The 25,819-nt window shown below is 43.9% G+C and overlaps 1 protein-coding gene across 1 annotated transcript in view; it reads right to left on the reverse strand.

Moving 5' to 3' along the window:
- Window positions 1–5,712: 5,712 nt before the first annotated feature.
- Window positions 5,713–25,819, reverse strand: part of LOC124711522 (transient receptor potential channel pyrexia-like) — a 239,114-nt gene continuing 219,007 nt past the window's right edge. The window contains exons 13-14 of the mRNA XM_047241644.1: window positions 22,998–23,432; window positions 5,713–6,464 (exon numbers count right to left, since the gene is read on the reverse strand). Coding sequence (XP_047097600.1) covers window positions 6,416–6,464; window positions 22,998–23,432 — 484 coding nt within the window. The 3' untranslated portion in view covers window positions 5,713–6,415. The remainder of the gene's footprint in view (window positions 6,465–22,997; window positions 23,433–25,819) is intronic.

Raw genomic sequence — 25,819 nt, forward strand, 5'->3', positions numbered from 1 at the left:
CCCGGCTGGAAGCCCGAGAACTCTTCGCCAGCTACAATGATGTTACTTCCTACCACAGAGAATGAAGTCAGTAAAAAAATTCAAAAACTAAAAAATTAAAAGTCGGGAGGCTTATATGAAGTACCAACGTGTGTACTGAAACAATGCATAGGGGTTATACAAGGCCCCTTAACAAATATAGTAAATGAATCCTTCACATCAGGGACATTTCCAGAGCAGTTAAAACAGGCAAGAGTTGTACCTTTGTTGAAGAAAGGTAGCGCAGAAGACATAGAAAAATACCGGCCCATTTCCCTGCTGTCAGCATTCTCAAAAATAATAGAAGCAATTATGAAAGACAGATTAATGAATTACCTGAATAAATACAATCTCCGTAATATCCTTTCTTTCAGGAGTGCTAGTTCTGCAAGGTTCGCAGGAGAGCTTCTGTAAAGTTTGAAAGGTAGGAGACGAGGTACTGGCAGAAGTAAAGCTGTGAGTACCGGGCGTGAGTTGTGCTTCGGTAGCTCAGTTGGTAGAGCACTTGCCCGCGAAAGGCAAAGGTGCCGAGTTCGAGTCTCGGTCGGGCACACAGTTTTAATCTGCCAGGAAGTTTCATATCAGCGCACACTCCGCTGCAGAGTGAAAATCGCATTCTGGAAACATCCCCCAGGCTGTGGCTAAGCCATGTCTCCGCAATATCCTTTCTTTCAGGAGTGCTAGTTCTGCAAGGTTCGCAGGAGAGCTTCTGTAAAGTTTGGAAGGTAGGAGACGAGGTACTGGCAGAAGTAAAGCTGTGAGTACCGGGCGTGAGTCGTGCTTCGGTAGCTCAGTTGGTAGAGCACTTCCCCGCGAAAGGCAAAGGTGCCGAGTTCGAGTCTCGGTCGGGCACACAGTTTTAATCTGCCAGGAAGTTTCAATAATAATAATGGTTATGAAATATCCAACATTCCACATAACACCTTCACTTTATGTTTTTTCCTTCATTTTTTCCTTTCCAGAAATACTTATCCCCAAGCTATCCATAGCACAATACTAACACCTCTTCCTCATTCTGATCTCAACATCTCACTCATTACGGAGGGATGTTGACTCAGTTTTAGAGAGTAGCAAATGGGAAGTTACAGTACAGAAAATGGCCCAGAGATCACCAGTGTGTGTGTGTGTGTGTGTGTGTGTGTGTGTGTGTAGTGAGTGAAGTGTTATGAAACAATGTGTGTATAGTGTGTGCAGTGACTGATAGTGAGATATGAGTGAACAATGTGGCATTGCATTATTTAATAAGTTATTTGTAAAAAAAGTATTGTATACCAGGAGCAAATCTAAAGATTGTCTCTAAGTAGAAGTCTGTAAATACATATGTATACAAATTAGCTTATTTTAAATTGATCTAAATTTGTAAATACTTTGAAATGTCCTATATCCTTGTACAAAGAATTCTACGGATGAATAAAGCTACTACTACTACTACTACTACTACTACTAAAAATGCGAACGAACTTCTCCTCCATGACAACTCAAGGCTACGGCACAAGTTTGCACACCTGAGAGGATCTTACAAAACTTCGTTGGATTGTTGTTCCTCGTCCACCCTACAGAACGGATCTCGCATCTTCTGTCATTCCATGTATTTGGCCCAATGAAGGATGCGCTCCGTGAGAACCAGTATGTGGATGAGGGGTGGAGGGGGATGTTAACGATGCAGCAAGATGTTGGCCCCGACGTCGATCAGTAGAGTGGTCACATGGTGGCATATAGGCCCTCCCAGTAAAGTGGCCTAAAGCTGTCGCAATGAATGGAGATTATGTCGAAAAAAGGGGTTTTCTAGGCAAAAGTGTGGGAATAATATAAAACTTCCAGGCAGATTAAAACTGTGTGCCGGACCGAGACTCGAACTCGGGACCTTTGCCTTTCGCGGGCAAGTGCTCTACCAACTGAGCTACCCAAGCACAACTCAAGCCCCGTCCTCACAGATTTACTTCTGCCAGTACCTCGTATGCGAGAGCTTCTGTAAAGGTTGAAAGGTGGGAGAACACGGCAAGTGCCATAATCCGATTTCCCAGAAACTTCCCTCAGTGGAAGAGCAGCCAAACTAAGCTAACACTTGACTCGGCTTCTCTGCAGATACTCGAACATTTCTGAGAAAGACCATCAAAGTTTTCGACGTAATTTAGATACTTATAAGCGGGCGCTTAGTTCAGCCCAGCCGGTGGCACAGCAGTTAGTGCCGCGGCCATACGGTTTTGCGTCCCATATCCGAAACCCGATTACTGTTTTTAATTTATTTTACTTTATTTTTTCATTTATCAACCCAGGTTCGTAGAAAGTTTCTATCAAGTTAGGAGATACAAGGAGATGTGAAAGTCAAGGACAGTCTATTAGAAGAGTCAGTGAATATGTCTACCTTGGCCAGATTATAAATATAAAGGGAGACATAAGGCCAGAAATCTATCGACGCATCAAGCTTGACTGGCAAGCATTTGGGAAGAATTCAACAGTATTCAGGTCAAAAATGCCAGTAAATCTGAAGAAAGCAGTATCTGATCAATGCATTCTTCCTGTGATGACGTATGGCTGCGAGACATGGACACTGAACTCATTTACAAAAGGAAACTTAGAACAGCACAGAGAGCCATGGAGAGATCAATGCTGGGCTATACAAGAAAGGATAGGAAAAGGGCAGATGACATCCGGTCTGTGACTAAGGTTAATGACATCTCAGAGACAGTAGGTTCCTTGAAATGGCAGTGGGCTGGCCACGTTGCAAGAAGAAAAGACAACAGATGGACGAAGCTAGTACTGGAGTGATCAAGGAGATCGCTGGTAACACCTGGCAGAGAACTGCCCAAGACCGTCCCACTTGGAGAAGACTGCTGCAAGCCTACCTGAATCCACGACTCGAAGAGGTCACATCATTTAATGATTGAATCAGCTGATGATGATGATGATGTTGATGAATTGTGGGTTTGATATTTTCAGGGGTTACAATGTTTTTAAATTATCATGTTCTTATATTTCATTCTTAGTCCTCATATTTTATTCTTATGTTTACTTTTATGGAAGATTTGGTGCATTCTTTTGGGTGATTCCGATAGTAGAAACATTCGAAATATAGAAATTCCGAAAAGCACGAGCATCGCTTGAAGGCATGTTTGACACAGCGGCATTTCTTCGTACGAATCTCATTCGAGGAAGAAATGTCGTTAACACTGCTGAAGATTTCAGGTGTTGCCGATAATTTCACAACAAACTTCGCATAACGAATCACTTTTCCGAAAACTGGCACTTCCAACTGATTGTGATTCGAGACACACAACAGGAATTTCGCCGAACACAATTTCAAATAATTTTTCCATTCTTCTTTTCATTTTTTTAAATTCATTCACCAAAACATACAATCAGTAGACAGATAAGGACAACGATATTTCAATATACACTGGAAAACATTGGTGTAGCAATTTTCTATGGAAATGGGTAGATAAATGAAAAACAAAAATAAAACTTATAATCTGTTTTCGAATACGGTGTGCAGAAGAATAAATGCACGACGCTAGCTGCTGTGTCACCTATTCGGTCGAACTATTACTCGGTGAAAGGCACACAAAGTTCCTCGAAAAGTTTAAACGTCGTTTTCTCAAAAACGGTGAAGTATAAGACGAGACACGAGTTCCACAGAACAAAGTTTCTGGAAAATCGCATTATTTAAACCTACGTTTTAACTATCGCAATGAGAGAGGAACATGAGTCACTTTTACATTCATTTCAACTGTCTCTAAATATCCAAGCGCAACTGAACGTGTTATCTATTTCTATCTTTCCCGTCTTTAGTGCACTACAGGGGAGTCAAAATAAAACTTGCCGGTAAAATCGTAAAACGTATGGTTTCACGGCCGTTATTAACTTCAATTAAAACTTCCAGGATGACTGGCCGTGGTGGATATGTAAAACTTTCCCCTAACATTTCGTCTAGGCTGCAGAAGGTATCCTCAGACGTGAACATATAGACCGTGGCCTGTCAGCCTGGAATTTTAAGTGAACTGACACGTAAAATATTTATAAGGATGGCACAGAAATAACTTATGTTAATGAACGGGAGAAGTTCTCATTACAGGAAATGCTGGAAACCATAATTCTGAAGAATAGTCGGCTGTGCGTATGCGCATGCTCTGATCCTCGAGTACTTCGCTGTGCCATTGTCTTTGAGTGAATGAGAGGAGCAGACGTGTTTCGTGACAGTTTGAATGCAACACAAAATGGTACTCAGGACAAAACAGCGCACGTTCATCGTAGAGTGTTATGCGAAGCACAAACAGAGGAAAAGGTGTGCGGATCTGTTTGCGCAAGAGTTTAAGACTGAACTGCTTTCGCAAAATCTCCATCAAAGTCAGCAATGAAATCTTAGCTACAAAATAGTTCGTAATTGGTTCTATAACGGATAAAAGCCGTAACTATCCGAAATGACTTCGAAGACCAGAAAAGGTTGCTCGAGTGAAAGAAGGACTGGAATAGAGTCCGACGAAATCTCAACACCATTTAATTGTGTAGATTGGAATAAAGAGATCGTCGTGTCGAAGTATTACCGAAAAGGACCAGCATCTCCGTCCCTACAGATTTACTCTTATGCTTGAGTTAGGGCATCCAAACGATCTACTGCGTGCCGGCCGCTGTGGCCGAGCGGTTCTAGGCACTTCAGTCTGGAACCACTTGACCGCTACGGTCGCAGGTTCGAATCCTGCCTTACGCATGGATGTGTGTGATGTCCTTAGGTTAGTTAGGTTTAAGTAGTTCTAAGTTCTAGGGGACTGATGCCCTCAGATGTTATGTCCCATAGTGCACAGAGCCATTTGAACCATTTTCGATCTACCGCGTGCTGAGTTTTGCCGGTGGTTTCTGAGTAAAGCGAAATCAGGACTTTTGGATCCTCAGTTTTTCATTTCTTCAGATGAGGCCTGGTTCAGTCTACTAGGGCATGTGAACACACGGAACTTATGCGACTATACATCACCAATTCCCCATCTTTGAACAGCCGTTTCATATCTCAAGTTTGGTGCGCATTGTCAGCCATGACTCGAGAGCATGCTGCGTTTTGTGAGAAGAAGACAATCGGCAGAGGCGGTGCAATCCCCTCGCCACCTTTATCGCCTGATTCCTCTGCCTGTGATTTTTACCTGTGGGTCAGATTGAAAGGTCAAGTGTATTTTATAATCCTCAACCACTGGAAGTGCTACATAAGAACATTGAAAATGGTGTTGCCGTTATTCATCAGGCAGAGTTGCTGCACATGTGTCATAGTTTGATAAATAGAACATAGCGTTGTGTCGGCGTCAACGGTGAACGTTTCCATCATCTTCTGTGATTTCCTTAACGAGGATCGATTTCGCGCCAGTGTTATTATATATACTGTCCGCGTCAATTTAATTTTGTCCATGCTGTACCTGAGAATGAAGAATCACACTTTCAACAGGGTGGAATCACCGACACGAAGAGCTCTTCGATTCCGGAGACAAGGGATAGGGACGTGAAGTGCACTGTAGCTTCCGCGACTGATGGACTTACGTCTCCAAAGTGTGTTTTGTGCCTCAGAAACCCACAGCAGAGTTGGTGAGGTTTTGGGCAGAAACTGAAAGCTATGTGGACCTGTCGCAGGAACCTCTTTGACAAAAGTGTCCGAAAGCTGATGTTACTCATTTTCAGCAACTGTGGAAGCCAAATTCAATTGATATGCATATGTAATTTTCGTATAAATTTTGCAGTACAATGTTTACAGGTCTCTTTTTTATGCAAATGTGGACGTACAACTTAGTAACACAGTCTATACTTCAAAAAGCTATTGCGAAGTTGCCAGCAGCAATGTATGTAGTTTCGAGGAACTTTTGTTATAGCGCAAATTTTGAATTCTTGGTACAACGTACATCGTTCATTTTAATCAAAGAAACGCATCACTATTCTCAGTGCTACCATTTACTATTTACATTGTCTTATAGGTAAAAAAGAGTTAGTTTCTAGAATAATGCTTCACAAAACAAAGTGCATTGATGGTGCAGTCCATATATTACAATCTCTTGTGCGTAAACATGGCTACACATTCCTGTACGTTTATTTACAAAGATGCATAGTAATATATTCTGGCATAACGCTTCGAGTGTTCATAGTTGCTATCGGAACATTTCTGACGCACAAACTCTTTCAAACGTCAAACAAAATCATAACTAATAGCTATCTCTTTTAAGAACCTAATTCACTTTTATCTGCCTTTCACATTTATTCAAAAGTTTTCCTCTTGGTTGACTCATATAATTTTAGGACTATTCTCAACAATTAGACAAACAACAACACCAGGACATGATGCGTGCATCCTTGCCGATGTAAGTTTGAGTCGTCATGGTTGAGTCCCAACAGGCTGAGATGACCTGTCGTTCTGCCGTTCTCGTGCAGCCTATACCCTCATGGACGGATGATGCGTGATCCGAGCAGACCGCCTCAACCTGTGGAAGATACAAAAAAGGAAGGGTATCAGAGTTAGGACACCATCATTTACACGTCTAATCCAATAACGACATAACGTCATGCGTTCTTCAAGAACATACTTGTAGCTTATCACTTTACAATCGTAAAGTAATATAATATCGTTTCTTGAACAAACAGGTCATCAAATACAGCACATCCCGCTTTACTTTCATTTTAGTTATTTACTTGTGTGGGTATCGCCTTCCTTTGTGGTTTCGTGTCAGGTGTGTTTAAGTGTAATTAACTCGTCTACCTGACTGTAATTTTTGCTTGCATACTTCAGTGTCACATTGTGTCACATTGTGTATTTGTTGTTGGTGGTGATGAGGAGGAAGGGAAGGCGGTTACATTCGTTGAAGGCACATCAATTACTTCTCTCGAATAGCAGCTACGAGATGTCCGGCTTGACAACTTTTATTTAAAGAGTGGATCATTATTAGTTTCATATGAAACTACCACTTAGAGAGACAATTTGGCGAATGTTGGAATTTAATGCAGGACATTGGCGTAAAGTCTGGTGACCAAATATTTTCAAAATCACTATTCTTCCCCTTCCTGACAAAATATTGACATCGAACAGTTTTGCTTATCAGGAGTTGAAACGGCTAAGGCCGAAGTGGGACGCTATATTACGAGCGTGTGTTACTGATGACTTTTTACCTGTTTTTAATAATTATTCAACAGGAAAACTTTAATACAAAACATTTAAATATAGCATAGACAATACGGCCCACGGATTTACTTTCAAGGAACTACACATCACACTGCACAAAGACGACATAGTATGAGCCAAACGTTGATAGTTTGATCTCCAGTAAATATCGTCCTACGATGAAAGTGACTCTCGTCATACATCAAGGAATTTCAAGGCAGCCACACGGTTGGAAGACCGAGAAGATTTTGTCATCGTCCTATCCTAAATATTTTGTATATCTGATGCTCCGCAAATGTGGAAGAATCTGAGGAAGATCCTTGTGCCTCAAGAACCGACAAAAACTGCACAAAAGGTTATTTACTCTCAATGAGCCTTGAACGGTGACTGTATTTTCACAGATTTTAGTACTGAATTATTTTCGCGTGTCTTAAATTGCTAGCACACTGCAAAGATATTTTCTGTAACTAACTATCGATGATTACATAACTGTCTTTGGTCGGCTCAATAGGAGCTTTATAAGATGCTCTTTGAAGAGCCGAATCACGCGAGGCAAATAGAGTCGAACGCGACACGTGGTTCGGAGGAAGACTTGGGTTTTTAACGCACGAAGCATGTTCTAGTATGTGGCTAGACTTGCGCACCCCCAGAATGAGTATAATAAATTTAGATTCACCTGTATCAAGACTTTAATTTAGTAGTTAGTTCATCTATTTTCTATAGATTTTTGCGAAGCCTAGCGTTCAGGACTTTTTTGATAGGATCCCTTTGATATCGTAAAATCCGTTGTTCACAGTTCGCAGTTCTGTATCTGTGTCCGTTGGGGAGCGATCTGCGTTTCAGGATTGCAGCTGACGCAAATCCTTGTAGCAGCCAGAGCACGTGCATTTTTTTGCTCGGTTGACGCTTGGCAAAGTGTATCATCTATCATCGGTGAACGATGCGTTACTGTACTGTACAGTTATGTTAATCGATTCACCGAGACAGTGCACCATTCCATCATCGCTCCAGAAATGTGTCAGAATGGTTTATCGGACAATATGGTAACATAAAAGTGCTTCTCTGATTCTCTCTCCCCGCTCCCCCCCCCCCCTCCCCCCCCCCCCCCTCCCAGTCTTCACCGCGCCAGCGCCACCTTCTACTTCCGAGGTTATTTGAACTACTGAGCACACCCGGCAAGCCACCGAGGCAAGACTTGAGCACCATGGAATCGGGTCCGACCAGTTTATGTGAATTGTAGGTGTCTCTTGGATCGATATGGCTCCTCAACGCAATCGTTGTCTCGTTGAGCCCATGATACAGTGCGTCACTCCATCGTCCGCAGCAAATGACGCGTCAATTGGTACTATGTAGGTGTTTCTAATTCGCTTCCTCAAGGATCTATACGGGGGTAGGTATAACGTTTCTTGATCGCGAAAAAATAAAGTCAAACAATTCAGTTTTCAAGAACTTGTTTGGTGTCCTGGTACACACTGAAAAACTGCGTCTCGCTGTATCGTATCGTAAGCACACCCCAGGAACAGCAACCAAAAAAAAAAAAAAAATTGCGCGTAAAATATTGTGCGGCAGTTCGTTTCCCGCATTTAATGCGAATAGCATTGCAACGATCCATGCTGCTTTGGTGGAAGTTAACCTCATACGACATAGTTGCCACAGACGCTTCCAGCGTGGCCAAACAAGTTCAAAATGGTTCAAATGGCTCTGAGCACTATGGGACTTAACATCTATGGTCATCAGTCCCCTAGAACTTAGAACTACTTAAACCTAACTAACCTAAGGACATCACTGAACACCCAGCCATCACGAGGCAGAGAAAATCCCTGACCCCGCCGGGAATCGAACCCGTGAACCCGGGCGTGGGAAGCGAGAACGCTACCGCACGGCCACGAGAGCCAAACAAGTCCGAATGACTTTCTAATGATGGATACCCGGCGTATCACAATCGGTGTGATAATGTACATCGCGAAAATCACTCATGGTTCACTTTTCAACTTCTTGCACGACACGATAGAGGTCGCCAGCCACTGGATTTCGCCATTGTTTACACCCATTCGAAAAGTTTTCCACACTAGGTAACAACGGAAAGGTTTATACAATGAAGGCTTTCACGACCGGATTTTTCAGCTGCTGAAAATTTTTCTGGGTTGTACGGTTGTGGTCCATGGAACTCTTCTATCCCTGACGTTCTGTCCAAGGCTACATTGGACATCTTCGGAGATGCTCCTGGTTGTGCTGAGTCTTGCCGACAAGATTCAGCACAACCAAATTGTAATAGTCATTTTACTGTCGCTTTGTGAAGGATTCTCACTACTTCTTGAGCTTTCATCACGTCCAGCCTTTCTCTTTGACTGTGTAAAACGAGTACAGATGGCCCAAAGAAGTCCGATTGCACTGGAGGTGGCGGTGTGAATGGAATAACGAGATATCCGATGTGAAAAAACAGCACACAAGTTGCGTAAAAAAACAATTTTTAAGGTAGCTAGCGCTCTATTTCTTCACATTGGCATGCTTCAAAAACAGTTGCTGAAAATGATGATCAAAACCTAAATGAAAAGACTGGTCTCTTTCCGGTGGTCGGAGACGAGTGAGGGAAATGACGTAATAGGCGCTCGGCGCTACCAACAGAAAACTGCAACGTTTAACTTCACCACGCAATTGACACTACCACTGCTACTTCGCTGGCGTTTGCAGAAATGAAAAAAAAACAGGGAAGTCGACATGAAGTGTCGCAGACATATCCGATATGTGACGAAACCGAACGACGGACCCATCGGGCAGCTCCTACTATGCCAGTTAGACGCAGTTACCATTGTTGGCAAAGCGGTTTTCGCCAAGCATGAACGTGCGTCGTTTTCCTTTAAGTTCTTGTTCTAAGAGGAATAAGCAGGCTGCTAGCTTGATGTACAGAATATCTAATAATACATCAATATTTAAATATACAGCTCTATAACTGGCAGTATATTTACAATGGGCAACCGACTTTTTTTTTCTTTTGCCACCACATCGATATTTCTTCTGGGGATATATGGATACCATTTTTATTGTATCGAGAACCAGTAATTTCTTTTTAAATATCGATATATCGGATCACCGATATTTTTAAAAATATCAACAGTCCTAGTTATGACTAATTATACACTATCTTCGTACATCTACATTTAAATTGGATGAATGTGGGACACAGATGGTATAATTTTTATTAAAAATGAAACTCCTCCAGCTCTACTTAATATTTTATATTTATTTGGCTACTAGTTTCGACGTTGCGTCAACGCCATCTTCAGGCCCGTGCACTTGATGAAATCAATTGTGTGTGGCTCAGTACTAGAAGTCCTCGGTGAGACTAACACGTGCTCCACTTGGATGGCGCGCAGTTACTGTACTTCTAGTACTAAGCCACACACAATTGATTTCATCAAGTGTGCGGGCCTGAAGACGGCGTTGACGCACGTCGAAACTAGTAGCCAAATAAATATAAAATCTTAAGTGCAGCTGGAGAAGTTTCATTTTTAATAAAAAGATTGTACACTATGTTGTCTATACGGTTTTCTACAGATTCGCAGATAAAATGAGAAACATTTGTGTGTGTTTCGCACCATGTCGGGATCTCGCAACCACCTCCGAGTTTCATGATCGCAGTTTGATTTTTTTCTAGTAGATAATTAAAAATTTATGACTACTCCTCTCGTCTGTGTGTAGGATTTATACGGTGGACACACACGTCACTTTTACGGACTACTTGACGCAGTGCGGCCAGAACTATTTTCTTTTGGAGTACGATCCAGCTAATTTGAGCACATCTAGTGAACAGACTATATAGACCCGCCAGGATAGCCGAGAGCGCTAACACGCTGCTTCCTGGACTCGGGTAGGCGCGCCGGCCCCGGATCGAATCCGCGCGGAGGGTTAACGACGACGGCCGGTGTGCCAGCCACCCTGGATGTGGTTTTCGGGCGGATTTCCACATCCTACTTGGTAAATACCGGGCTGGTCCCCACGTCCCGCCTCAGTTACATGACACGCAGACATTTGAAACACATTAACACTATTTCACGATTTACACTAGCCGCAGACAGCTGGGGTACACTAATTCCGTCCCGGGGGGTATGGGGTGGCGGCAGGAAGGGCATCCGGCCGCCCCCTAAAATTAACCATGCCAAATCCGTACCTAACCCTGCCAACCCTACACACAATGCAGGATAAAGGCAGTAGCAAAAGAAAGAAAGAAACTTATGTAATAGAAACCAGTACGTTGTCCTCGATGGTGAGTGTTCATCAGAGGTGAGGGTATCATCTGGAGTGCCCCAGGGAAGTGTGGTAGGTCCGCTGTTGTTTTCTATCTACAAAAATGATCTTTTGGATAGGGTGGATACCGATATGTGGCGGTTTGATGATGATGCTGTGGTGTACGGGAAGATGTCGTCGTTGAGTGACTGTAGGAGGGTACTAGATGACTTGGATAGGATTTATGATTGGTGTAAAGAATGGTAGCTAACTCTATATATAGATAAATGTACATTAATGCAGATGAATAGAAAAAGAATCCCGTAATGTTTGAATACTCCATTAGTAGTGTAGCGCTTGACACAGTCACGTCGATTAAATATTTGGGCGTAACATGAACCATGGACCTTGCCGTTGGTGGGGAGGCGTGCCTCAGCGATACAGATGGCCGTATCGTAGGTGCGACCACAACGGAGAGGAATCTGTTGAGAGGCCAGATAAACATGTGGTTCCTGAAGAGGGGCAGCAGCCTTTTCAGTAGTTGCAGGGGCAACAGTCTGGATGATTGACTGATCTGGCCTTGTAACATTAACGAAAACGGCCTTGCTGTGCTGGTACTGCGAACGGCTGAAAGCAAGGGGAAACCACAGCCGTAATTTTTCCCGAGGAAATGCAGCTTTACTGTATGATTAAATGATGATGGCGTCCTCTTGGGTAAAATATTCCGGAGGTAAAATAGTCCCCCATTCGGATCTCCGGGCGGGGACTACTCAAGAGGACGTCGTTATCAGGAGAAAGCAAACTGGCGTTCTACGGATCGGAGCGTGGAATGTCAGATCCCTTAATCGGGCAGGTAGGTTAGAAAATTTAAAAAGGGAAATGGATAGGTTAACGTTAGATATAGTGGGAATTAGTGAAGTTCGGTGGCAGGAGGAACAAGACTTTTGGTCAGGTATAAATAAAATGGAAATGTCGTGTGGCTAGGGCCTCCCGTCGGGTAGACCGTTCGCCTGGTGCAGGTCTTTCGATTTGACGCCACTTCGGCGACCTGCGCGTCGATGAGGATGAAATGATGATGATTAGGACAACACAACACCCAGTCCCTGAGCGGAGAAAATTTCCGACCCAGCCGGGAATCGAACCCGGGCCCTTAGGATTGACAGTTTATCACGCTGACCACTTTTTTTTTTTTTTTTTTTTTTTTTTTTTTTGGTCTCCTTCCTCCCCTTCAACCCGTCCTTTACGCTCGCCAAGTGTTGCCTTCTCGGCCTGGCTTCTCCGCCTTTAAAAAATGAATGTAACTTGATGGTGTGGAATCACGCTTCTTCTGAACGACAAACGAAGTATGCCCCTTCTGTTGCCTTTGTTTGCAACATGGCTTGGATAAAAATAAATGTAATTTCCATTAAGAAGGCAGTCACCTAATTGTTATGGAAATGTGACTGCATTTGTAAATTTCGTTCTCCGGGTGTGGAAAAACAGAAAGAAGCAAACTCATTATTGCTGATAAGTAAAATTCTCTTCTTTAGAAAGGTAATGAATTAAAGTAGGCTACTGCTGCTTGATTTTACACATAAATAACATAAATATGTCTTCCTGTGAAAGTAGGAGTGAAAGAAAGAAACTAAATAAAGGGTAGATACCAGTTTCATCACTGTGTCGTATGCTTCCCTCAAAAGAAAGTAATATATACATAGAGACCTAACTGATTTATATTTATGATCTTCTCTGATTACTTGCTGTTAGATATCCTCCTCTTGCTACGTGAAGTACAACCTTGTACCACAAAGTAGTCGTCTAATATACGAAATGTATCGGTGGATAATGTAAATTACGCACTTCTATTGGTTACAGTATTGTTTTAGTTAAAAAATTTGCGTATTTTTCCTTGTATTTTTTAGTACACATCAACTTTTGGTGCTCAGTTGTAAGGTATACCCAGAAGTCCTCCCTATCGCTTGACTCTTTTGTTAGGATGTAATGCACCGTTTGGCCTTTCAACCAGTTGATTGCGTTTCGTTTTGTTTTAGGGTAAGGTATACTGTCAGGGTTTAAAAATGCAGCAGGCGTAACGGCGTTGGGCGTAGTTCTGCTGACGCTCGCTATCTTTTGTCTTATGTAGAGCCATATGTCTTTTACCTTGTCACACAACAATCTATGCTCTTCGGTATCTGGTATATTACATAATGTACACAGCGGTGACTCGGCCAATCGAATAGAGTGCAGTTTAGAGTTCGTCGGAATTTTCCTGTTTACAGCATAGTACCAGGTCGATCTAACATACGTTGGCAGGTTCCGGCAGTGAATATTTTGCCATATTGTTTCCCAGTTATAACAAGGATACTTTTGTTCTACGTCGTTTCTGGGTTTGTCTTTCATCAAGTTATTGTAAAGTTCTTTCACTTTCATGATGTCTTTTTCAGGGATCCTTGCCTGTATGTAGCTGTATTCCACTAAAAAGTATTTCAAGTGGTATAGTCCATTGGGTATGTGTTGGACATTTATAGGTGCACTGATGTCAGCAGGAGCTATTTCATTTAACAAATGTGCAGCAAGGGTGCCACGTGGTTCCTTCCATTGTTTGTATGTGGTTGAAAGGTATAAGGCTTGCGCTTTTTTGCTGATATCGGTGAGATTTAACCCACCGCATTTCGTAGGAAGCATCAGAACGTCATATTTGACTTTGAAAATATGACCGCGGCTGACAAAATGTCCTAGTGCAGATGCGATACTTTTCGACAAAGGCGCAGGTGGTGGCAGAACTTGTGCTACGTAATTAACTTTGGATGTGATATATACATTTGCCACTATTACTTTTTGAAGTTCATCGAGTTTCCTAATACTATGTGCTTGTACAGAGGCGCGTATGCTGTTAAGTAATTTTCGATAATTCGCAGCAATAGTGTGCTTGATATTTCTTTTAAAATTTATGCCGAGACATTTCATGGTTTCAAGCTCGCGTAACAGACCCTGCGTTTGCGTCCCAATTCCACGGCCGATGTTGAAGATCCCCGACTTTGTTCTATTTAGTTTTGCACCAGATGCCTGTTCATATTTTGTTACTATTTGCAGTGCGCTCTCTACTTCAGTGCCATTCACGACTAGGAAGCCAACATCATCAGCGTACGCCTTGCACACGATCTTTTCTCCATGTATTTGTAGCCCTTGTAGATGTTTCATAAGGGAGGCAAGCAGGGGCTCGATGGCGATGGCGAAGAGTGCCATTGACATTGGACACCCTTGCCTAATGGAGCTGGTGACGTCAATCGGGCGGCTAATGTGCCCATTGATGAGAAATCTGGCTGAGTTGTTGGTTAATGTATTTCGTACTACTGCTATGAATCTAGGAGGGAAGCCCATTGCGCCCATGGTCCGAAGGAGAAAACGATGATTTACCCTGTCGAATGCTTTATCAAAGTCGAGTGAGATGAGTGCACATTTTACTTTGCAGACGTCGGCCGTTGAGATTAGGTCCCTGTAATCACAAAGGGTCTGGAGAATTCTTCTATCTTTGCCCACACTTGTTTGATAGGGGCCAGTAACGCTGGTCAGTGTGGTTTTCAGCCTGCGAGCGAGGATGCGGCCAAAGATTTTGTAATCACTGTTTAAAAGCGTGATTGGCCTCAGAGCGCTTACAGTTTTCATGTTGGTGGTTTTTGGCACTAACACTACGAGTCCCTCACGAAATTCTTGCGGGATGTCATTTTCAGGGTTTAGTAGTTCGTTGCAGATGAGAGTTAACTTAGCTTTTACGAGGTCACTAAATTTGCGATAAAATTCTGCCGGAATTCCGTCTGCCCCTGGAGCCTTATTTTTCATGCATCCATATATAGCTTCTTCGACATCTTCTTCAGTCACTTCCGAGATGAGAGTTTGTGCTTCCGCGTGGCATACTTTGCCCTGGAGGTTAATCGTTAACTCGTCTTGAAGCTGTTCGTCAACTGGTTGACTAGACATTAAGGATTCAAAATGCTGTACGATTGCCTCTTTAATCTCTCTTTGCTTCGTCAGCTTCCTTCCATCATCAGTTGTTATTTCAGAGAATATCTTGCGAGACGCCCTTTTTCTTTCACGAATGACATGATAAATGGAAGTGACCTCGTGCTGTGCTATATTCTGGGCACGCGACCGTATTTGGTAGCCTTCCAGTTGTTTACGCCGAAGAGCCAAAATTTTTGCTTTAATTTTGTTAATTCTTTCGTAGTTATCCACAACTGTTGCATCGGACTTGTACAAATCCCTTAGACACTGAAAGTAGAAGTCTATAGTTGATTTGTACCAAAAGTTTTTGTCTTTTGAGTAATTCATGAAAAACCTCCGTATTTTAGGTTTGGCATGTTTCAGCCACCAGTCAGTGCCAGAGTTGTACGAGCTAAATTTGCTTTCGCACTCTCTCCATAACGTGTAAAATGCCTCCTGACAAGCTTGGTCTTCCAGATGTGACACGTTAAGCTTCCATGTGCCTCTACCTCGATAGGTCTCTTGTTTTGTCAGATTGATTGTGCATATGTACGCAGCGTGATCCGAGAAAACGGTAGGCCAGATTTCGGACTGCAAAATGTGGTGTTTCAAATTATGAGTTACATATATCCTGTCTAGACGGCTCCCCGAGTGACTTGTGGTGTGGGTGAAGCCAGGGGCTGCACCGTGCATATGCTCCCATGAGTCTATTAGTCTTAAGTCATTAACTATACGTTCCAGTTCAGTACACTTGTTGAAATTGGGAGTTTGGTCTTTGGCATGCAAAACACAGTTAAAATCTCCTCCCAGGATAAGGTGTTCATATCGAGTTCCAAATAGTGGGACAACTTCTTCTTTAAAGAACTCCGCTCTGCGGTGCCTGTTGCTGGATCCTGAAGGGGCATATACGTTAATGACTCGTATTTTGTTTATTGTGGCCGCTATGCCTTTACTGTTTGATAGTTTTACCACATCTTGGACTACTATGCCCTCCTTTGCGAGCAGAGCTGTGCCCATTTCCGTTCCATGCCCTGGGTTTATAATGGCGTTGAAGCCAGGTACGTTACCAAGCTCAATGTCTGTCACTTCTTGTAAAAGGATAATGTCACTGTCAGAAGCAAATATAAAATCTTTTAAGTTCTGTAATTTAAAGGAACTACGAATCTTATTAAGGTTTACTGTAGCGATCTTGTACGCTTGTATGTCAGACATTGGCCGTTCTACTTGATCAAACTTTAAACAACATTCTTCCGGTTTGTCTCGCAAGCGTCAGCTTTAAAACTCATTTTAATAATATTCACCGGTAGCAAATGGTTCAGTGGTGTGTCCTTGGTCTTTAGAAAGTTCGTTCACGGAGACGTCTTCGTTGAAGAAATCAGCCACCTTCGTGGCTGGAGTACAGTCTGTTTTAGTTTCTGAAGCTTCTGTCATTTCTTCATCCGCATTGTTATGATCGCTTTCGTCTGCCCAGCTGGTTGACGTTGTCATCGTGGGTTGGACGAGTGAATCTTCAGGAGAGTGACTCGCTTCTTGAGGTTGGGTGGGTGCTTTCTTTGTTAGCTTTCCTTGGACGTCCCGTTTTTCCAGTGCAGAAGGGGAACGCTCCTCAGAAACTGGTGTCGCTTTCGTGTTGCCAGCCATCTGTTGGCTTAAGCTACTACCTATTTCCTTTGCTTTTTGTCGGAGTGTAGGAGCCGTCTCCTCTGCACCTTTGCGCGCCAGCCGGCGTTTCTTATTTTTTTTGGGAGAATTGCCTCTCGACGGACTTTCTTCAGTATCCAAGTTAGTTTCGCTTTCCTGCAAGGTGTGTCGGTCGTCAACTTCCGGTGGATCTGCTGCCTTAACAGTTGCAGGTGCCTGTTTCGGTGGAACTTCAACTGTTTTCGTAGGTTGGTGGGACTCTTGTAGGTCGTCAGCTATGACGGCACTGACATCCATCGGAATTTCAGTGTCTGGAGAATTTCTATTTGCACACGGTTCAGGGGCTGAGGAAGCAGTTGGCCGTTCGCGTGCCACGGCGGCGTAAGTTCCAGGCAGTGTTGTCATCGCCGGTGGCCTGGCGGCCTCGCCGGCCGGCAGCTGTGCAACGCGCCGCTGTATACAATCTGCGCGAACGTGCCCAGGCTTGTTACAGGCGGCACAGGTTCGCGGTTGATCGTCATAAATTACAATCCCTCTATATCCGCAAACATTTATGTACGACGGGATGTGCTTTTGTAACTCTACTCGAAGCTGCCGTACTCCATTTAGTACTGGGAATTTATGCGCGCTTGACCATTTCTCGGCAAAGTTGCTGAGCACTTTGCCGAAGGGTGAAATTACGGCATTAATTTGGTCATATGAAATCTCAAAAGGCAACTCGAATATTCGAACTGTGCGAATGCCAAAACCAGCATGTGCAACGGTGACTTCACCAACGTTTCCATCTGAGTGCTTAAATTTCATGACACCTCCGGAAGACTCAACTATTTTCTCGCACAACTCGGAACTACGCATTTTAACAAACACGACACAAGCTACAATCGACAGATGGATCCCGATTATATCATTAAAGGAGAGCTTCACATCTTCTTCTAACCAATTCTCTACTTCAAAAGACTTAGGTCTGGCATATCGAGAATCAAAGGTCAGTTTCAACGTATCTTTTCGACTTGGTTGAGCCATCACTGTATACTACTCATTACCTCTCGAAGTTTTCGATAAACAGAGCTTTAAGCTGCAGCAAGCGCGAGACTTACCACGCGGAAGCACAGACGGCGCAGCGCACACCACACTACGTCCTACCTCCACGCCGTCCGCCGGCGAACTGTGACCACTCAGCTACCGGGGCGGACTTTGGTCAGGTGATTACAGGGTTATAAATACAAAATCAAATAGGGGTAATGCAGGAGTAGCTTTAATAATGAATAAAAAAATAGGAGTGCGGGTTAGCTACTACAAACAGCATAGTGAACGCATTATTGTGGCCAAGATAGACACAAAGCCCATGCCTACTACAGTAGTACAAGTTTATACGCCAACTAGCTCTGCAGATGATAAAGAAATAGATGAAATGTATGACGAGATAAAAGAAATTATTCAGGTAGTGAAGGGAGATGAAAATTTAATAGTCATGGGTGACTGGAATTCGTCAGTAGGAAAAGGGAGAGAAGGAAACATAGTAGGTGAATATGGATTTGGGGGGAAGAAATGAAAGTGGAAGCCGCCTGGTAGAATTTTGCACAGAGCATGACTTAATCATAGCTAACACTTGGTTCAAGAATCATAAAAGAAGGTTGTATACCTGGAAGAATCCTGGAGATACTAAAAGGTATCAGATAGATTATATAATGGTAAGACAGAGATTTAGGAACCAGGTTTTAAATTGTAAGACATCTCCAGGGGCAGATGTGGATTCTGACCACAATCTATTGGTTATGAACTGCAGATTGAAACTGAAGAAACTGCAAAAAGGTGGGAATTTAAGGAGATGGGACCTAGATAAACTGAAAGAACCAGAGGTTCTAGAGAGTTTCAGGGAGAGCATAAGGGAACAATTGACAGGAATGGGGGAAAGAAATACAGCAGAAGAAGAATGGGTAGCTCTGAGGGATGAAGTAGTGAAGGCAGCAGACGATCAAGTAGGTAAAAAGACGAGGGCTAATAGAAATCCTTGGGTAACAGAAGAAATATTGAATTTAGTTGATGAAAGGAGAAAATATAAAAATGCAGTAAATGAAGCAGGCAAAAAGGAATACAAACGTCTCAAAAATGAGATCGACAGGAAGTGCAAAATGGCTAAGCAGGGATGGCTAGAGGACAAATGTAAGGATGTAGAGCTTTGTCTCACTAGGGGTAAGATAGATACCGCCTATAGGAAAACTAAAGAGACCTTTGGAGAGAAGAGAACCACTTGTATGAATATCAAGAACTCAGATGGCAACCCAGTTCTAAGCAAAGAAGGGAAGGCAGAAAGGTGGAAGGAGTATGTAGAGGGTTTACACAAGGGCAATGTGCTTGAGGACAATACTATGGAAATGGAAGAGGATGTAGATGAAGACGAAATGGGAGATAAGACACTGCGTGAAGAGTTTGACAGAGCACTGAAAGACCTGAGTCGAAACAAGGCCCCGGGAGTAGACAACATTCCATTAGAACTACTGATGGCCTTGGGAGAGCCAGTCATGACAAAACTCTACCATCTGGTGAGCAAGATGTATGAGACAGGCGAAATACCCTCAGACTTCAAGAGGAATATAATAATTCCAATCCCAAAGAAAGCAGGTGTTGACAGATGTGAAAATTACCGAACTATCAGTTTAATAAGTCACAGCTGCAAAATACTAACGCGAATTCTTTACAAACGAATGGAAAAACTGGTAGAAGCGGACCTCGGAGAAGATCAGTTTGGATTCCGTAGAAATGTTGGAACACGTGAGGCAATACTAACCTTACGACTTATCTTAGAAGAAAGATTAAGAAAAGGCAAACCTACGTTTCTAGCATTTGTAGACTTAGAGAAAGCTTTTGACAATGTTAACTGGAATACTCTCTTTCAAATTCTAAAGGTGGCAGGGGTAAAATACAAGGAGCGAAAGGCTATTTACAATTTGTGCAGAAACCAGATGGCAGTTATAAGAATCGAGGGGCATGAAAGGGAAGCAGTGGTTGGGAAGGGAGTAAGACAGGGTTGTAGCCTCTCCCCGATGTTATTCAATCTGTATATTGAGCAAACAGTAAAGGAAACAAAAGAAAAATTCGGAGTAGGTATTAAAATTCATGGAGAAGAAGTAAAAACTTTGAGGTTCGCCGATGACATTGTAATTCTGTCAGAGACAGCAAAGGACTTGGAAGAGCAGTTGAACGGAATGGACAGTGTCTTGAAAGGAGGATATAAGATGAACATCAACAAAAGCAAAACGAGGATAATGGAATGTAGTCGAATTAAATCGGGTGATGCTGAGGGAATTAGATTAGGAAATGAGACACTTAAAGTAGTAAAGGAGTTCTGCTATTTAGGGAGTAAAATAACTGATGATGGTCGAAGTAAAGAGGATATAAAATGTAGACTGGCAATGGCAAGGAAATCGTTTCTGAAGAAGAGAAATTTGTTAACGTCGAGTATAGATTTAAGTGTCAGGAAGTCGTTTCTGAAAGTATTTGTATGGAGTGTAGCCATGTATGGAAGTGAAACATGGACGATACCTAGTTTGGACAAGAAGAGAATAGAAGCTTTCGAAATGTGGTGCTACAGAAGAATGCTGAAGATTCGATGGGTAGACCACATAACTAATGAGGAGGTATTGAATAGGATTGGGGAGAAGAGAAGTTTGTGGCACAACTTGACTAGAAGAAGGGATCGGTTGGTAGGACATGTTTTGAGGCATCAAGGGATCACCAATTTAGCATTGGAGGGCAGCGTGGAGGATAAAAATCGTAGAGGGAGACCAAGAGATGAATATACTAAGCAGATTCAGACGGATGTAGGTTGCAGTAGGTACTGGGAGATGAAGAAGCTTGCACAGGATAGAGCAGCATGGAGAGCTGCATCAAACCAGTCTCAGGACTGAAGACCACAACAACAACAACATTGCAGAACGATATGAAGTGGGACAAGCATGTAATGGCAGTTGTGGGGAAGGCGGATAGTCGTCTTCGGTTCATTGGTAGAGTTTTGGGAAAATGTGGTTCATCTGTAAAGGAGACCGCTTATAAAACACTAATACGATCTATTCTTGAGTACTGCTCGAGCGTTTGGGATCCCTATCAGGTCGGATTGAGGGAGAACATAGAAGCAATTCAGAGGCGGGCTGCTAGATTTGTTACTGGTAGGTTTGATCATCACGCGAGTGTTACGGAAATGCTTCAGGAACTCGGGTGGGAGCCTCTAGAGGAAAGGAGGCGTTCTTTTCGTGAATCGCTACTGACAAGGGAACATCCCCATCGCACCCACCCCAGATTTAGTTATAAGTTGGCACAGTGGATAGGCCTTGAAAAACTGAACACAGATCAATCGAGAAAACAAGAAGAAGTTGTGTGGAACTATGTAAAAAAATAAGCAAAATATACAAACTGAGTAGTCCATGCGCAACATAGGCAACATCAAGGAGGGTGTGAGCTCAGGAGTGCCGTGGTCCCGTGGTTAGCGTGAGCAGCTGCAGAACGAGAAATCCTTGGTTCAAGCCTTCCCTCGAGTGAAAATTCAAATTTTTTGTTTTCGCAAAGTTATGATTAGTCCGTTCGTTCACTGACGTGTCTGTTCACTGTGATAAGTTTAGTGTCTGTGTTTTGCGACCGCAGTGCAAAACCGTGCGATTAGTAGACGAAAGGACGTGCCTCTCCAATGGGAACCGAAAACATTTGATCGTAAGGTCATAGGTCAACCTATTCCTCCACAGGAAAACACGTCTGATATATTCTATACGACACTGTTGACGGAATGTGCGTTACGTGACAGGAATATGTTGTCAACCCACCTAACTTGTACACTTGGCGAATGGGTAAAAAGATTCTTCTACCTTGCTCGATTTAGGTTTTCTTGTGGCTGTGATAATCACTCCCAAAAAAGTGATGAAAATATAAGAGTTTGTCACATAAACTGCAACAAATGAATGCAACAGTTTCACAGTCGCACAGTTTTCCCTGTGCTCTGTCAAAACATATGTTTGTAACGTTTTCAAATTTTCCCATGTGTAGACCGTCAAATCCTGCATATGTCCAAGCAAATCTGAACATGTCCTGGAATTTTGGAGAGCGAAGTTGATTATGTGGGAGTGCCTGAACTTTGACAATTGACACACGATCACATGCTGTCACCATTGTCGTATAGAATATATCAGACGTGTTTTCCTGTGGAGGAATAGGTTGACCTATGACCTTGCGATCAAATGTTTTCGGTTCCCATTGGAGAGGCACGTCCTTTCGTCTACTAGTCGCACGGTTTTATGGTGCGGTCGCAAAACACAGACACTAAACTTATTACAGTGAACAGTGAACAGAGACGTCAATGAACGAAGGGACTAAACGTAACTTTGAGAAAACAAAAAATTTGACTTTTCGCTCGAGGGAAGACTTGAACCAAGATTTCTCGTTCCGCAGCTGCTCACTCTAACCACGGGACCACGGCGCTCCTGAGCTCACACCATCCTTGATGTTGCCTATGTTGCGCATGGACTAATCATTTTGTATATTTTGCTTCTTTTTTCATAGTTCCACACAAATTCTTCCTGTTTTCTTGATTGATCTGTGTTCAGTTTTTCAAGGGCTATCCACTGTGCCAACTTATAACTAAATCTGAGGGGGGTGCGATGGGGAGGTTCCCTTGTGAGGAAATTTAGAGAACCAGCATTTGAGGCTGACTGCAGTACAATTCTACTGCCGCCAACTTATATTTCGCGGAAAGACCACAAAGATAGGGTAAGAGAGATCAGGGGTCGAACAGAGGCACATAGGCAGTCATTTTTACCTCGTTCTGTTTGGTAGTGGAACAGGGAGAGAAGATGCTAGTTCTGGTTCGAGGTACCCTCCGCAACGCACCGTCAGTTGGATTGCGGAGGGAAAAAAAAGAGGAAAAAAATAAAAGAAAAGTGAACAGACTGTATAGCACGTGAGAATTCGAGTTACTTGGCGCCATTGCTTGTCTTCGCGTTTGTTTTCCCAGCTGCGTATCTGGACGTAGGCCTGGACGGTGGCTCACCTCCTGAGGATGCCCTGCGCGTCCTGGCCGTCGGAGTAGCGGTGTCGGACGGGCGGCGCCAGCAGGACGTTGGGCTCGCTGAAGCGGCCCGGGTCCAGCACAGGCACGGTCGAGGCCCTCTGCACGGAGCGGCGCGCGTCCGCCGGCGCCGACGCCAGGTGGCTCAGAGGGCCGTGGCCCAGCGCCATGTCCTCCGCCGCCTCCAGGCACTCCGCGTCGCCCTCGAGGCGCGCCCGCAGCTCGGCGACGTCGCGCCGCAGCGCCACCAGCAGCGCCATCACCTGCTGCTGCTCTCCGCCCCCGCCGTCCCCGCAGGCTGGCGCCGCCGCCGCCACAGCGGCACTGGCCGCAGGCGCGGGCAGCGCCTCCTCCTCTGCATCGGTGATCTCGTCCTCACTGTCCTCGGTCCGCTGCTGCGTCACTCCCCGGTGGTACCTGCAACGCCACGACGAGCAAACTTTCCCTATTTCGCTGGAATACGTAGGCCATCTGCAACACTGGCTCTTTTACCTGGAAAGATTACTTCTGAGACGGTAAATGTACACTACTGGCCATTAAAATTTCTACACCACCAAGATGTGCTACAGATGCGAAATTTAACCGGCAGGAAGAAGATGCTGTGATACGCAAATGATTAGCTTTTCAGAGCATTCACACAAGGTTGGTGCCGGTGGCGACACCTACAACGTGCTGACATGAGGGAAGTTTCCAACCGATTTCTCATACACAAACAGCAGTTGACCGGCGTTGCCTGGTGAAACGTTGTTGTCATGCCTCGTCTAAGGAGGAAATATGCGTACCATCACGTTTCCGACTTTGATGAAAGTCGGATTGTAGCCTATCGCGATTGTGGTTTATCGTATCGCGACATTGCTGCTCGCGTTGGTCGAGATCCAATGACTGTTAGCAGAATATGGAATCGGTGGGTTCAAGAGGGTAATACGGAACGCCGTGCTGGATCGCAACGGCCTCGTATCACTAGCAGTCGAGATGACAGGCATCTTATCCGCATGGCTGTAATGGATCGTGCAGCCACGTCTCGATCCCTGAGTCAGCTGATGGATACGTTTGCAAGACAACAACCATCTGCACGGACAGTTCGACGACGTTTGCAGCAGCATGGACTATCAGCTCAGAGACCATGGCTGCGGTTACCCATGACGCTGCAACACAGACACAAGCGCCTGCTGTGGTGTATTCAACGAAGAACCTGCGTGCACTAACGGCAAAACGTCATTTTTTCGGATGAATCCAGGTTCTGTTTACAGCATCGTGACGGTCGCATCCGTGTTTGGCGACATCGCGGTGAACGCACATTGGAAGCGTGTATTCGTCTTCGCCATACTGGCGTATCACATGGCGTGGTGGTATGGGGTGCCATTCGTTACACGTCTCGGTCACCTCTTGTTCGCATTTACGGCACTTTGAACAGTGGACGTTACATTTCAGATGTGTTACGACCCGTGGCTCTACCCTTCATTCGATCCCTGCGAAACCCTACATTTCAGCGGGATAATGCACGACAGCATGTTGCAGGTCCTGTAGGGGCTTTCGGGATACAGAAAATGTTCGACTGCTGCCCTGGCCAGCACATTCTCCAGATCTCTCACCAATTGAAAAGGTCGGGTCAATGGTGGTCGAGCAACTGGCTTGTCACAACATGCCAGTCATTACTCTTGATGAACTGTGGTATCGTGTTGAAGCTGCATGCGCATCCGAGTTCTGTTTGACAATGCCCAGGCGTATCAAGGTCGTTATTACGGCCAGAGGTGGTTGTTCTGGGTACTGATTTCTCAGGATCTATGCACCCAAATTGCGTGAAAATGTAATCACATGTGAGTCCTAGTATAATATATTTGTCCAATGAATACCCGTTTATCATCCGCTTATCTTCTTGGTGTAGCAATTTTAATGGCCAGTAGTGTAAATAAGTCATGAATGTTGCTTTGAAGGCAGGATTAAATACTAAGGGTTATTATAAATGACTCATTTTCAAAACTTCGTATTTATTAGAGTACAAATCGAAAATTAACAAGCTTTATATCAATGAAAAGAGGAAGTTTCAGAGTTATTTTTCATAATGTTCAATATCAAATTAATAAATTTAATAATTTGTAATAATTTGAAATTAATTAGTTTTAATAATTATTTAATAAATAGAAATGTGATAAATGCTATAAATGTTCAATGTGCCCACCGCTGGCTGCACGGCAGATATCGACGCAGTAGCCAAACTCGTCGCACACACGCGAATGCGTGTCTGCTGTTGCTGAGAGCACGGCAGCAGTGATCCCGTTCCGCAGATTCAGAGTGGTGGGACAGACGGGGCATAAAAAGCTTCCTTCTCATAACCCCATAAGAAATAATCGCAGGGTGTGACATCAGGAGATCTCGGTGGCCAGAAGTGCAGAGCCAGATCCTCAAGTCCCCTGCGACCGATCGAGCACTGTGGGAGGGAGTCATTCAAAAAGCCTCGTACATCACGGCGCCAAGGGGGCGGAGCTCCATCCTGTTGGAAAATGAAGTCCTGGGAATCTTCCATAACTTGAGGGAACAGCCATTGTTCCAACATGTTCAGGTACGTGATTCCCGTTAGAGTTCTCTCCGCAAAGAAAAATGGTGCATAAATCTTTGTATGGGACACGGCACAGAACGAATTGATCTTCGGCGAGCAAACGCTGTCTCAGAACTTTCCACACAGTTGGTTGGGGCATTCCAAGTTCTCGACTCGCTCTGTTGGTAGACTTGCTGGGACTGCCCACAAAACTTTCTTGAATCCGTCGGCCATCATCCTCTGACACAGGTGGTCGGCGCGTGCTTTT

The sequence above is a fragment of the Schistocerca piceifrons genome, chromosome 8 (assembly GCF_021461385.2).
Source record: "Schistocerca piceifrons isolate TAMUIC-IGC-003096 chromosome 8, iqSchPice1.1, whole genome shotgun sequence".
In the NCBI taxonomy this organism is placed as follows: Eukaryota; Metazoa; Arthropoda; class Insecta; order Orthoptera; family Acrididae; genus Schistocerca; species Schistocerca piceifrons.